Source organism: Neopelma chrysocephalum, unplaced genomic scaffold, assembly GCF_003984885.1.
Source record: "Neopelma chrysocephalum unplaced genomic scaffold, ASM398488v2 Primary Assembly neopelma1_44, whole genome shotgun sequence".
Taxonomy (NCBI): Eukaryota; Metazoa; Chordata; class Aves; order Passeriformes; family Pipridae; genus Neopelma; species Neopelma chrysocephalum.
The window spans coordinates 14427711-14442739 of record NW_020897703.1 but is presented as its reverse complement, the minus strand read 5'-3'; the positions used below and the strand labels follow the sequence as shown (position 1 = coordinate 14442739).

Sequence of the window (15029 nt, the reverse complement as noted above, 5' to 3'; positions counted from 1 at the left end):
GCCCGCGCGGGGCGGAGCGGCCGCGGTGCCACGTCCCGACGGGCGCGGAGCGGCAGCGGCGCGGCCCGGCCATGGGCGCCTCGCAGAGCATCGACATCCCCGGCGGCGGCACCGAGGGCTACCACGTCCTGCGGGTAAGGGCGGTGCGGGGCCTGTCCTGCCGCGGGGCCGCCCCGCTCGGCCTCCGGAGGCTCTCCCCGCTCGGCCCCGCGGCTCGCGGCGGCGGTGGCGGCGGTGGGGTGAGCCGGGCCCGCGCTGCCGCTCCCGGGTGTGGGAAGTCTGGAGGAGGAATTGGTCCAGGAGAAGTAATTCCCCGAGCCGAGCGGTGCCGCCGGGCTGCGCCTCGGTGTGTGCCCAGGCCGGAGCGCGGGAGGCGATGCTGGGTTTGGGCAGCCCTGGAGGCCGAGGCGGCCTCTGCTCCGGCAAACGCTTCTCGCACCCCGGCCCGCCCGAGTCTGGCTGCGGCCCGGGGAACACGTCAGGATTGTCTTCGTCGCTCCGCCATGGACTGGGCTGGACTGTAGTGCTGCCCCCCCGCAGGAGTTCCGAGGTGTCGGGTCAAGGTGTTCACATGACAGACGGCCCCCATAAGGGCTGCATCCCTAGTGGGGGCGTGATTTTTCATAGTTATGTTGGTTTTGTTCACACTGCGGCCACAAAACTTTGGTTTTGTGTGCAAAAAAACCTGTTTTGTTGGGCTGCGTTAAAGGTTTTGAGAGCAGCCTTTTGGAAACCCTTTCTTTAGTATCTGTTTCACGTTCAGTGAGAGGGATGGTGCCCAGGTCGTGTGGTGAAATCCGAGGCACTAGGGTACAGGAACTTTGCTGGAGTCACTCACAGCCTTGCCCATAGCACAGTGCTTCTGCTTCTGTAGTTGGAGATGTGTGCTCACTGCAGACGCCATGTGGGCTGGTGTGTTTGTTGGCATCGGACCCTTTCGGATCAGCTCTCTGCTTTTGAGAAGCAAATACTGATGTTCTGATCAAATCCAAACATTCTGTTAAAATTTTCGTATAGACTGAAGTCATGGTGGTCTTTGTTTCTCCCTTTTAGTATTACTGATGCATAACAATCCAGTGTTACTAATATATGACAGTCCACTTTGTCTTCTCTTTTTCCCCCAGAAAAACCGTTCTGCAGGCAGACTTGCTGGCAGAGTTGTTTTCTTTTTTAGCATATTACAGTGTAAATTTCATTAACTGTTTACTTTTTAGACTTGTAAAACTAGTAGGTACTCTGCAGTTAGAATGTCAGTTACATCAGACTTAGCAGTTCATATTGTTTGATTAAAGCATCTTAATAAATTGAGATACAACACTTTTATGAAGTAGAATCTCCTTTTTTTTTCTCACAGTCTTGCTTGGAGCTGGAGCCTTTTGTTTTCAATTAAGCACCTTTTTGTTGTAATGTTTTTACTGTGACCCAAAGTAGCAGTGTTTGATTGCCAGTCTTTGTAAATATTATTGATAGATGCACAGTAAAGAAGTTGATTTCCAACAGGACATCTATATTTACATTAAATGCAGAAAAGGACCTGCCTGCTATCTCAAACAGACTGATGTCTCTGTTTTTCACCGCCTTGTCTTCTTACTGGTATTTTCAGATGCCGCAATAATGAGTGATTACTCTTTTTCTGTGGACAGGCACCATAAATTGCATCATGATCCCAGCCTAACAGTTATAATTTGGAATGTTTATCTTGCAATGCATGTGGCATAAGTGAATGTAGTTTTTCCAAGTCTAATTTTCCAGTTAGTGTTCTGTAGTGAGTTTGTTACAGCCAGCGTCCAGCTTGCACTGTTGGAGGAGCTCTGCACAAGTGCTCTGTCTGCAGGGACTGACCTTTGGTAGAACTTGTGGTTGAGCAATGCTGCTGGTGTGTTCTACTTTATTCTCAATTATGTGTTCTTTCTGAGCTCAGTACTTTAATGAGAGAAATGAGAATGGTAAAAGGAAAACAGCCGTAGTCTTTCAGTACTCCAAATCTAATTTGAATAAGATCAGATTTCTTTGATAATGCCAAACTTCTGTAAATAATATATAGTGGTTGTTTTAAAGATTTCATTACTTGTTGGAAAATTAGAGAAATGTCAGGAAATCTTTTCAGTTATGGGAATAATTTGGTTTGGTAAGGCAGATAAATGAAAAATAAGTGTTGAATGGCCATGAAACAAAGAGTTAACATTGTTCGGTAGCTGTAGGAGCCAAGTACAAGTTACCAGAGGGATGAGCAAACTGAGACTGTTGCAAGCTACAGGTTTTTTACAGTGAGACTTTTAGAGTGCACATGCTGCCTCCCTACAAAACTGGTAGAAAGTCTCATCCTCTGCTCACTTTAAACAGGAGCAGAAATACATGCAGCAAGTGAACAATACCGTCGTTAATTTCTGATGTAATATTTGCAGATTACTTAATTCTTTTTGGCTGCTTCTGCTGATATTCAGTGCAATATTACTTTCATTGTGAGCTTTATCACCAGTGCAGTTGTAACAGGAAATAGGAGCATTCCACTGTCGAGGGAAAGCGATTTCATCATGTGCACACTTGATAGCAGAAGTTGCTCTGGGCTGCACTGTTGGGGTTCTAGACATTGAAATGTAGCTTTTCCTTTTATTTTCTTTTTTTTTTTTTTAAGAGGGAGAGAAAGTTACCGTTTCCTTGCCCAAGTCTCTTCATAGGTGGACCTAGCAATTAGTCATTTGTTTGAAACAATTCTTTGGAATTTCTGGACTTTTTATTTATCATGTGTGCTTTTGCTGTAATACTTCCATTTATTGATTCACGTAATGTGCTAATAATTCCTTTTAATTGGTGCCTGCTAGGCTGGTAGCATGCACTGCTATTGACCTGTAGGAATATTCTCCATTGTTTCCTCTCCTCCATAAGTTTCCTTTAACATAAGGAATGGCTCATTAGAGCAACTGCCTGACTCTGTGCGTTGCTCAGTATGCATTTGTTTCTGCTCTTCAAAACACAATGAAGGAAAACTTTGAATAATTTTCTTGTTCAGCAATGTGAAACTGCTGTAGTTTGCCCAGGCTATTGTAATGACCTGGCAGTTTCTTCAGGTAATAGATCGTGTCACAACAACCCCATGGCTGGGGGCAGAGGACTGGAAAGCTGCCCAGCAGAAAAGGACCTGGGGATGCTGGTTGAGAGTTGGGTGAACATGAGCCAGCCTGTGCCCAGGTGGCCAAGGAGGCCAATGGCATCCTGGCCTGTATCAGCAGTAGTGTGGCCAGCAGGACCAGGGCAGTGACTGTCCCCCTGTACTCAGCGCTGGTGATGCTGCACCTCGAGTCCTGTGTCCATTTCTGTACCCCTCAATTCAGGAAGGACACGGAGGTGCTGGAGCATATCCAGAGAAGCTCTGGAGCACAAGTCCTATGAGGAGCGGCTGAGGGACCTGGGGTTGTTTAGTCTGGAGAAAAGGAGGTTCAAGGGAGATCTTACCTCTCTTTACAACTGCTTGAAAGGAGGTTGTAGCCAGGTGGGGGTTGGCCTTTTCTCCCAAGTAACAAGTGACAGAATAAGAGGATTTTAGTAAAACTTCTTCGTCGAAAGTGTGATCAGGCATTGGAATAGGCTGCACACGGAAATGGTTTAATCACCCTCCCTGAAAGTGTTTAAAAACATGTTGATGTGGCACTTGGGGTTATGGTTTAATGGTGAACTTGGCAGTGCTGGGTTAGTTGTTGGACTTGATGATCTTAAAGGTCTTTTCCAACCTAAATGATTTTAAGATTCTATGTAAGAATTTTTATCTGTGGGAGATTTGTATGCTACTGTATATTGTGGTGTTCCCCCTAAAAGATACCAAACAGCAGTGCCCAATGTTTAGATTTCTAACTCTTACTTTAGTGCTTCAGTTGTTGTGATAGTGATACACACATATCGCATGAAGTGATGACTTTTTTTTTAAGAGAGGTTCATATTTTAAAAGCTTGAGTTAAATTCTCTGTGCTAAAATAAAAAGTTATGCTACATATAGGGAATCTGTTTTCTTACCAAAAAACTTATGAAGCTTTTTCTCTTGAAAACTGGGTGTTTCATCAAGAAATTCAGTACAGTTACAAAGTGTAATGTGTTAAAATAGCTGATGGAAATAAAATGGATTCTGTCAGATCTAACAGGAATTGCCTATTCATGATATATAATGAAATTTTACTGCCAATTATAGTGGGTGCAAGAACTACAAAAAATCCATTCAGTATTTCTTTGCTAATAAAGTAAATACTAGGAAGTGTTTCTTATGTGGGAAAAAAAGAAAACTCCAGAGCTTCTGCTTCTTGGAATTTGTGTATTTTGTGCTTGAAGTTAAGCTTCTGAAAGTTTAAATGAAAACTAGTATAAGTTATCTGACTTTCAGGAGTGATGAGAGCCTTCATCTGTCTCTGAAAATCAGGGTTTTGGTTCCTAATTCCATTTATGGTTGCCCTGTTTGTTTGGGGCTTGAATTTGTGGCCACTGTGCTGCTGAGCAGAGTTCTTATAATGTGTAATGTACAATATGTACTGTGTAGGCATGGAGTGATAGTGTTGGGAACAGTGTTCAGCAAAGAGAAGCTTCATGTATTTACAAAAAAAAGTCTTTTTGGTAATGCAGACTAAAATTAGTGTATTGACCTTGAAACCTTTTTCCTTTTTAATTCTTGGCAGTGAATTAAAAGTGAAATCAGTCTGTAATCTATGTACTCGGAAGCCCAGCTGTCTTCTTGGTGAGAAGCTGAATTCCTGCAGCACTATATGAGGCCCTTTTCTAGCTACTGATATTGAGCATTTTAATAGAGATTTTCTTCATTTGCTCTTAAAAAGCTGTGGTGGTGCAGCTCCACAGTATCTCCATGTTGTCTGTGCCACTCTTTGTCTCTACTGTTAGACAGTTATGGCATTTACCCACAGGGGTCTGTAACTTGTATGTCTGAAGTAACAGCTGGCTTAGAGAGAATTAGGCATCCCAAACTGCTGTGAATGGTATTGTGCCTGCAGTGGATCTGTTGTAAATGGTATTACTTGATTATTTCTCAGCAATTACTCAATTACAAAGGCAAGTTACTAAATACCTACTTGGCACATAGAAAAGCTGCATAAAGCCAGATTGCACAGGAGGCACAGAGTTTATGGATGTGTACATGGAATCTTTATTATTTCCATGAATAATAAGATTTTTGTGCCCTTATGTTTTCTAAGGTCCCTGGTTGTCCTTTGTTGCTGTAGCTCCTAGAAGAGAACCATGGCCACAGATCTTGGAGCAGAGAGCTGTGTTGTGCATTTGGCACTGTGTGATGGTGATGAATTGTGCAGGTAGCTGACTGAAAATAAGGTGGTGTGACATAAAAACTGTATGGGGTCGGTGTGATTGTTGTGCAGGGCTGAGTATGTCACTTCTTTAAGGAGGAGACTTTCCATGTGGAACGGACTTGGAATTTCTGGTTTGCATTTCTGGGACTGCCAGGTATAAACATGCTTTTCTGTCAGTGAAGTAAGGCCCAACAAGCCAGGGAAATAGGAAACTTTTTGTGAGTGACCCTATGCATGGCAGCATGAGGAAGCGTGATGACAGAAAGGATGCAGCTACCTGCTTCTGAGGTGCATTGTATGATTGATGCAACTATAAGGGCTTGATTTCTTTTAGATTCAGCTTCCTGGTGGTTTTTACATGCCCACTTAGAAACAAACCATGCAGAGATGTTCAGGATCATGATAGATTTGGGGGAAGGTGTTCAACATCTGAACATACTTTCTGCAACCAATCATTTATACCTTGGAAACTCTCTCAGTCCCTTTGTCAGTTTGGGGCAGACTATAGATTTTGTATTCTAAGTGAATTATATATCCCAGGTGTCAGTCAGTTTTACATTGATAGATGCTGAACGTATGTAGTTCTCATTTATTGTACATACTCAGTCTCCTTTCAGAAGGTTACTGTATTGAATACTGGCCACTGTTGGTCCACAGAGTTCAGGATATAATCTCTTGGAGGTCAAGGGGAGGGATATTGTGTCAGAGTGCAGGGGGTTTGTTGTGGGTTTGGTTTGTTGTTGGTTTTTTTTTTTAAAGAAGTTCATTTGGAAATGGAGGAAAATCTCTGAATGAGATGAAGTCTGGCCTTTCATAATTTCAAGGCCATGACATATATCCAGTCCTAAAAATCTGATGTGTTAGCAGAATAATTGTATCACTTTGCTGGATTCACTGATTTTTAATGCTGAGGTTTAAGAAGACATGTTGTGTCTTTAAAATTGTTTTCCCAGTAAATTCTGAAACCACCTGCTGATTTAATTTTGGTATAAAGCCTTTATGTCAGGCTCATTAAAAACACAAAATGTAAGTTCCTGTATGTCAAGAGGCTATTAGAGTATTTTCATGTCACCCCTCTAAACTGAGAGAAGAGCAACAAACAGCATAAGCTCATCCTACATTTGCTACTCAAAAAACTACATCAGAGGAGAGGATGTTTTGAATGACTTAATTACAAGAGAAACTGCAGGCCTGAGATTACAATTATGGAGCATGTCCATAGGAAACCAGAGGTTTTTAATTGTCCTTTCATGAAACTGTTTAACCTTTCTTTAGCAGGAAGGTCTCAAGTACTCAGTATTTTGTTCTAGATAACTCATATTAGAAAACTCAATTCCTCCAGAATCAGGCCGGTATTGGACAAACAAGCAGATTTGTACCAATTCTGTCAGGTGGAAAAGCATGTAATAGAAGAAAATACACTGTAAAGGGTAACAGTTTTTAGATCTTTTTGAAGGTGATTGTAGTACATAAAATAAAAAGCCAGTGGGTAAAATGAATCAGCTTACAAATAAAGATAGTCTTTACTAAAAAGGCTGTAGGAAAAGTCTGACAGCCATACTGGAGTTACTTTTCCTTGTCAGCAATGCACGTAATAAGGAAAAAAACACTGACAAAATGTCTCTCAGTTACTCTATCTGGAATTGAAAGCATGCTTTTAGCTTGTGGGAGCAGTGTGTATCCAATACTTCAGCCTTGTCTTAGTGGAGTGGTTGAACTATTTGAGCTGCCATGGCTGCAAAATTGCTCATCTCTTTTCTTGCAAACTTCATGGTATATTAATGAATCACTGTTGTACAGATGCCCTCTATGTCTCAAGAATGTCAGCAGGTCATGTTTAATCATGAGATAACAACCTGCGCTTACACAGATGTGATTCTCTGTTTCCTTTAGTAAGCAGAAGATAAAAAGCAAGGTCCAACGTTGGTACTTCTGTGGAAATACAGTGCTTTTTAACCAACTTTTTCAGAATTCATTAAGCCTGTTCTTTGACCATAATCTCCTTTATTGAAACAAGTATCTACAATTTAACTGCTGCAGCTGTTAAGCAGTGCTTTTCCCAGGGAGTGGCTACTGTTGTGTCATTCCTTAATTTATAAATTACTAATTCTCTTGAAATCTTCCTTTTTTTTTTTTTTAGGGAGGGATTTTTTTTGTCCTAAAGATTATATTTGAATGTTTTAAAATCATCCACACAAACATTAGTAGCTTCTAGAACTACAGATGGCACAAGTAGAAATATAATTCAAATCTATGAATCAACATTGGTACACTTTAACTAAATTCTTGTTTAACTTTGTTAGGTACAAGAAAACTCACCGGGGCATAGAGCTGGATTGGAGCCATTCTTTGATTTCATCGTGTCCATTAACGGTTCAAGATTGGTGAGTGTGTTGCTATTTTATAACTTTTAATGTGAACAATATGTTGAGAATCTGTTTTTTATAGGTAAACCAATGCATTTGTTTTATTTAGATGCATATAAAATATTTCTCCTTAGTTTAAAATTAGAAAGATGAACTGCATCAGAAATTAATTTCCTTCACCCTTTAGTTACAGTTCTGCCAACAGTTTAGCTGGAAAATAAGGATTCAGACAGACAGACAGACATGCTCTCTGCAGACGTGCACCAAGATAGTAATGCATATTGATCCACCACTGGGGGACTGTGCTGGTGCCCCCCTAGTTCTGTCTGTAAAACTGCTCCTGTGAGAACTCTCAAACCATTCAGTCGAAACAGGTTGATTGAAAAAGCTGCTGTCAAAGCTGTTGGCTGGGCAGGAGGCATGGGGGAAAGCTTTCCAGCAGAGCTGTAGTGAAACCACAGATCCTCATAGCAGTGGAAGAAACGATGTGGGTAAGCTCTTTCACCAGTATGCCTGGATTCCAGAAAGCCTCTGAAAAGCTGCAAGGTGCATCTTGTCACAGATTCAATTAAAGTGCTTTCATGTTTGGAAGGCATGACATGTTTCTGGGAAATCCCAGGATTTTGCCAGAGTTGTGTTCTGGAATTGTGAGGGGAACTGGAAACTTATTACAGAGTAGCTGAAAGTACCTGTTCTGATACAGTGTTTATAACACCTTTGAAATACAAAAGTGTTGCTGTAGAACTGGATGCTTGTTCTGTTGGACTCTAACCCAAGTTCTTGTTTGAACATTTGCAGAATAAAGACAATGACACTCTCAAAGACCTGTTGAAAGCAAATGTTGAAAAACCTGTAAAAATGCTTGTGTACAGTAGCAAAACACTGGAACTGAGAGAAACATCAGTGACCCCCAGCAACATGTGGGGTGGGCAGGGCCTGCTGGGAGTGAGCATTCGTTTCTGCAGCTTTGATGGGGCCAATGAAAATGTCTGGCATGTCTTGGTACGTATGGACTTGGAAGTACTTTTGTCACTGTTGCTTACAGTTTTTATCTTACTATTGAAAACTAGCTTGCAACGGATGTAGCTAACAAGTCATGAGATCAAACTAGTCTGTTTTCATGGGTTTTGGGAAGACTTCTGAACTAGATCTGTATGTCTTTAAGTATATTGTCAAGTCTTGTATTTGAATCAGTGGTTTTGTACAATACTCAGAGCTGTTGTATTTTGTACAATACCAGAATGGTATCAAGAGGGACTGCTCCTGTTTTACTAGTTCAGTAGCCTATTAACTGTGTTGAAAACTTGACCAGTTTGTTTGACTCAAAACTTGTGTGAAGTGCACACCTAACTGTTCTGCTACACCCTGACAGTTACGTAGTGTTTTGTAACTTTCCATCTTAAAACTAGGAAGTGGAGCCAAATTCTCCTGCTGCATTAGCTGGACTTAGACCTCATAGTGACTATATCATTGGAGCAGACACCGTCATGAATGAGGTAAGTATATAAAAGTAAGTTTTTTATTTTTAAATAAGGTTCTGTTACAAGGTTCTATTACAGAAAGTTGGGACTAGAATGATCAATCTAATGTCAAATAGTAAAATAAGGAGAAAAAAGTCCTTATTAATTTTTCTGGTTTTGCAGTCTGAAGATCTCTTTTCCCTTATTGAAACACATGAAGCAAAGCCATTAAAACTTTATGTGTACAACACAGACACAGATAATTGTCGGGAAGTGGTGATTACTCCAAATTCTGCCTGGGGTGGAGAAGGCAGGTAAGGAGACAATATGTTATAGAGGGATGGGGCAACTGTTTTATAGCACTAGCCTAAAAACTGCTTGGTTTAAGTTTTCTACAACCACAGGAAAAGAGTGTTGTAATAGGAGAGGTGTTTCTGCTATAATAAATTATATATTTACTTGAAATTCAGATGCAGTTATTGATAAATCAAAATTGTTGTAAATCAGTAAATTAGCTAGTGCAGAAATACACAAAGTGCTACAGTTGCTTTCTGCATTATGCTCCAAATAGTCATTAGCCTGTAGTATATTCTTGCCAGAACAGAGCACTGCAAGTAACAACGAGTCAAATTCCACGCTGGTATATCTGCTTGGTCTAAATAATAATGAATTTTATTTTGTGCTGAATGTTCATTGCCAAAAGCTACAGAGTTTTTCAGTTGTCTCGTATTGATTACTTCTCTATAGAAAATGAGGCAACATTGGAGCTGGAGGGCAAGGTTGTACAGAACTTACCTTGAAACTTGCTGGTGTCTTGAGTCATTCATGTGTAGGTTGCTGTAGTCTGTAGTTGTAAAGTCACTTCACTGACTTCTAAATGTTCCCATTTTAAAAGCCTAGGATGTGGCATTGGCTATGGATATTTGCATAGGATACCTACACGCCCATTTGAAGAGGGAAAGAAAATTTCTCTCCCAGGGCAGTTGCCTAGTGCATCTCTCAGTCCCCTCAAAGATGGCTTCACAGAGGTAAGTTGTTGTCCCTCCTTCGGCTTGATAAAAATAGATTATGATGTTATATTGCTTTTCTGCTCCTATTGGTTCTTATGGAAACAAACCCTAATGCTGTAACTTTTTTTCCCTTTCAATAAGGTTCAGCTGTCACCAGTTAATCCCTCAGCCACTCTCCCTCCTGGGTCAGCAGGCCTTGAGCAGAGTCTTTCAGGACTTTCTATTAGTTCACCCTCAACTACTGTCAGTAATGTTCTCAGCACAGGTTGGTATTGACGTAACTGACCTGAAATGCATGGGTGTTCTGACTTGTGTTCTCACAGATGTTTCTGGTTAATTTAATAAAAGGCAGAAGACAATAACATTTTCTCTTAAACTTTTCTCAACAACAAAGGCTAGAGTACTGGAATTATGCCTTACTTGCTCACAGAATAGTTGCAAACGACCTCTATCAGAAATGCCATGTGTATTATTTAAAGTACTTTTTTCTTCATCAGCATTTTATAGTTAAGGCAAATAGTAATTGTCTTGTAAATGATTATTTATTTGTATTACTTGAGGAAGGGAGCTGAAGTGTTGTGTGCTTAAAATTAATGTTGTTTCCATGTGCTCCACCAGGTGTTCCAACAGTTCCATTATTACCACCACAAGTCAGTCAGTCCCCTACCTGTGTGCCACCAGTTAACCCAGCAACTACATTACCAGGTGAGTAGGTAAAATTTCTTTAAACATTTCTGAAACAAAAATTTTAAGAGAGCTGTCTTTTCCACTGCGTTTTGGGGAAAGTATAACTTCATACAACTGACATATTTCATGTTAAAGATCTCTATACAACCTCTACAATGTGAAGAATTATTTTTGTTACAGTATGTTCACAGAATGTCTGTAGCACAGAGGACTGACTTGGCAACAAAGTTTACAATGTTTACCTTTTAAGCCTCCTGCACAGTTGATGCAGCATTCCGGATTTCTCAGGAAGGTTTTGCTCTGCTATTTGCAACATTTGAGTTGATATATTGTTACTTTCTGTAGTTCATAAATTTTATGTTGCAAAATACTTTTGCAAATAAATGCAGTTTTCAGTGTGTACTTTGCATCCAGGCATCAGAGGTCTGAGAAGGTTTGTCTTGCCTAATTCTGCATTCCCTTCACCCATAAAATCTCAATTTTAGGAAATTGTTTTTTAATACTCAGCTTGGTTGCTCTTCCTAATAAAAATAAAGGGCTAACAATATAGAATTTATGTTGCTGTTACTGTTTCTGAATTATATAGTAATTTAAACTGGTATAATGAAAGTAAAAGTGTGTCTACAAAATGGTTGTTTCCTGATAATCACAAACATTTCAAGCACTAGTATCCCAGAATTATTTACAATGGGTAAAATAAGGATTGTATAGGATTTTGCTGTGTCATTGGTGCGCTGGTATCGGACTCAGTTGTGCATTCCAGAACACTAAAGGAGTTGTATTTTATGTTTTGCATGCTAGGAGACAAGTAGATAAAGATGTGTCCAAAAGTTTTAAGAAATGCTTGGGGGTACATTCTCTAACGTAGAAAAGACAGGTAGTAGAGCTCAGTGCATCCAAACAAGGGCAGAGAACTTTACCAGAAGCTGAACTTCGTAGTTGTTCGCTATTTTCTCTAAGCAGAAAAAGATTTTCTTCCCTGGCCACCTTCCCTAAAATCTGAAAATCCAAGTTTTCCTTTCACCTTTTTCTCTGAATAGTATCGCTGCTTTTTTGAAAGCAAATTAGAACATATCTTGTAATTTGCATGGACATATAAATATATAAGAGGTTTAAAATTTGAGTGAATTTGTATGAAGTTCAGCTTTTTTCAGATTTTAAAAAAAGCTCAAAGTTGCTTGTAGCAGAGCTGAAGGCTCTGAGTCAGATTGTCAACCTTCATGGCTAATGAATTCATGGATAGGTAAAGTGGCTGGGTTTTAATCAAAATCTCTATACAGTGCCCTTGCTTTAAGGCTTTTCTCCTCTGTGTCTTAATACTGTGGTACCAACAGTTTATTTCTGTATTAGCCTTCTTTGAACTAAACACAAAGTAAGAATAGAGCCCTTGTCCCAGAAATGCAGCTCTTCTAAGATGGGAAATTCAGGAGAAGAAAGATGTTCCATAGCGAACACGATGGAAGGGCATGTGTTGCATTCATCACGTTTCTCTTCTACTTTCAGTGCTTCCTGACATCGAAAGTTACTTTGTCCTGCCTTTTTACATATATTTTTGTGTTTAGCTCTAGTTATGAACTAAGTAGAAAAGACTAATAATACAGTAATCAATATTAAGGATCAGGGAATATTGTGTATTTAATGCTATTATTATTGTCTGCCATTCAAATTGGAAATGGAGGGCTTCTGGTACAGTGCTGTGGGGAAACAACTACCTTTATTGGAAGCGGAACCTGGAATGCAAACCTTCTCATTCCTTGAAATAAGAATCTACTTTCCTCAGAAAAAATATGAAAGGTTTTGGATTATGTATTTTCTAGTCCAGACTTTCTGCAATAGATATCTGTTTTCACTGTGCAGCTTAAAAACTGAAATTCAGATGAATTTGCATCCTTATGTGTAAAAGTGATAATCAAGATGTAAAGCAATAAATTATCAGTAAGATCTCAGAAACAATTTAAAGTTTTCAGCTGTAACTTTTCTACTCTTCTTAGGTCTGATGCCATTACCAACAGGGCTTCCTAACCTGGCTGATCTGTCCAAACTTAATTTACCTGCACCACAGATTGTTCCAGAAATCATACAGCCTGGTATGTGCTTCTGCAAACTGAAACACTAATTATAGTGTCCTTTATCCCTGAGACTCTAATTTAGCGCCATCTGGGAGAGTCCTGAAGGGGATAAATTAAATGTTTTCCTGAGATGGGAGTAGATGTTAGTGCCCAGATTAGGTAGACAAGGAATATGTCTTTAGATAAACTAATTCTAAACTTGTGTCTGTATTTAGATGTTTTATTTTCTATTACCTGATTTATGATCTCAGAAGAGATTGTGCCAAGAGGGAAAGTATATCATTCTATGGGTAGAAGAAAATACGAAGTGTTTCCTTGTGTGCTAGATGCGGAGATGAGAGCTCCCTGACTGAATGCCAGAAGTATGAACTAATACTAGATTTATGGTTTTGAGTAAAACAAAACTGCTGAAGGTGCACGTGGAGCGAGCAAAAAGAAATTGGAAGCTTATATGGAATATGGTTCCTGTTAACTTCTTGTTTCTGGCAGTTTCAGTGAAGGCCAGAAAAACCTAATCATCAGTATTTATGCATTAAATACCTAGTCCTCTGGGGAGGTACAAGCAACGTTGAATTTACTCTGATTCTTCAGTTCTGAAATCTGAAAAGTATCAGGCTTGAAATGAGCCTGCTGAGTCAGTGCTGCACACATATCATGCTCATGCTAAGTTCAAAAAACTTTCTCCTCTTCACGGGTAAATAGGAGACTAGAGAACATAAAATTTTTGAGCAAACAGAGTCTCTCCGGATCTGTCTGTGATATGCAGCAGCTCACTGCCTTTTTTTCCCCCTCTTTTTCTTTTTAGGTTTGCCACCCCTTCCCTCCTTGCCGCCTCTGAATCTAATGGGAATGACACCTCCAGCAATGCCACCCAAGTGTGTCCCGGTGCTTCCTTTGGTCACAGAGGCATCTGCAGTGCCTACAGATTTGCTTCCCTCTATCAGTCAAGCCGGAAGCTTTTTCATCAACCCTGGCACTACTGTAAATGTAGAACAGACCTCTACACTCACCTTGGATAGCGCTGCTCCAACTTCTGTGGCAACTATTGTTGACAGATCAAATGAATCCTCCACAGCTAATGAGAAAACAACTGGAGTCACAGATACACAAGCTTCTGAATCGTAACTCCAGATCACTCTGTTGGATTGGCTTGGTATTTATTTAGCCATGGGATACATATTTGAAAAGCAAGCTGTCATTAATTTCATACTAGTTTGTACTTAATCTTTAGGAGTCCTGTAAATAATATGGAGGTATAATAAAAATAAAAGGGGATTTATAAAGTGTGGGAGGGGAGGAAGAGTACTTGTATGTTACCAAAAAAAAAAAAAGTCAAGGTGGTAAATAGAATTCCACTGCCAAACTCGGAGGTTTATGTTTTTACTATAGGCTGACAGCCTTATCCTGCTAGGCTTGTCCTTCCTTATAATTAGCAATTTTTGCTTCTGATAGAAATGAAGCGGGTCTTGCGTGTGACATTTACGTACCATAGTTCTTGTTCTTTGCAAATATCTTGTTACTACAGTGGGATGAGAATGTTTAGTCTGAGTTGTAAATTTTAACGCTGCAAAACTTCCACCTAAAGATATTTCTATTAAAGTTGCTGAGTGACCTGTTAACTGACATCTCGTTATTCAGCTTGTACACAAATTTTTTTAAGCACCTGAGAGATGCTTAAGCCACGTTTTGTGACTGCTGCTGCGTTGTTTCATATGCCCACTGTAAAATGGCATTTGGAAGGGAATACATGGAATGTTAAATGTAGCACACAGTAGGCACTTCATGACTACTGTAAGATGAATTAATGGATTAAGCATACATACAGCAATAAATTCCTGGAATTTTATTCTTTGTGTGACAAAATATCACTTTTTTTTTTAATTCCTGAAGTCTCATTTAACTGTTTTTTGCTCAGCTCTCTGTAGCACAGATCTGTGAAAGGGCTCCCCTCCAGAGGAATGGGTCCAAGATGGAATGCCAGACATCTTAATGGCAGGCAGGATCAGCACTTGTGGTTAAATCCATTGCAGCAATGAGTCATGAAATCTGCCTGCATGTGATTCACACTTGGCTTTTTAAATTGATATTTAGGATGAAAGTTGTAGAATAACTGTAGATGATACACTTGTATAAACTG

The 15029-nt window shown here is 40.0% G+C and overlaps 1 protein-coding gene across 1 annotated transcript; it reads left to right on the top strand.

Annotated features, from left to right (window-relative positions):
• On the top strand, positions 1-14738 carry GORASP2 (golgi reassembly stacking protein 2). The gene is made up of 10 exons (XM_027678592.1): positions 1-134; positions 7604-7684; positions 8465-8668; positions 9076-9162; positions 9310-9440; positions 10022-10154; positions 10278-10401; positions 10755-10841; positions 12815-12910; positions 13698-14738. The coding sequence occupies exons 1-10, from the start codon at positions 72-74 to the stop codon at positions 14015-14017; spliced, it is 1326 nt and encodes a 441-aa protein (XP_027534393.1). The 5' UTR covers positions 1-71; the 3' UTR covers positions 14018-14738.
• The last annotated feature ends 291 nt before the right edge of the window (positions 14739-15029 follow it).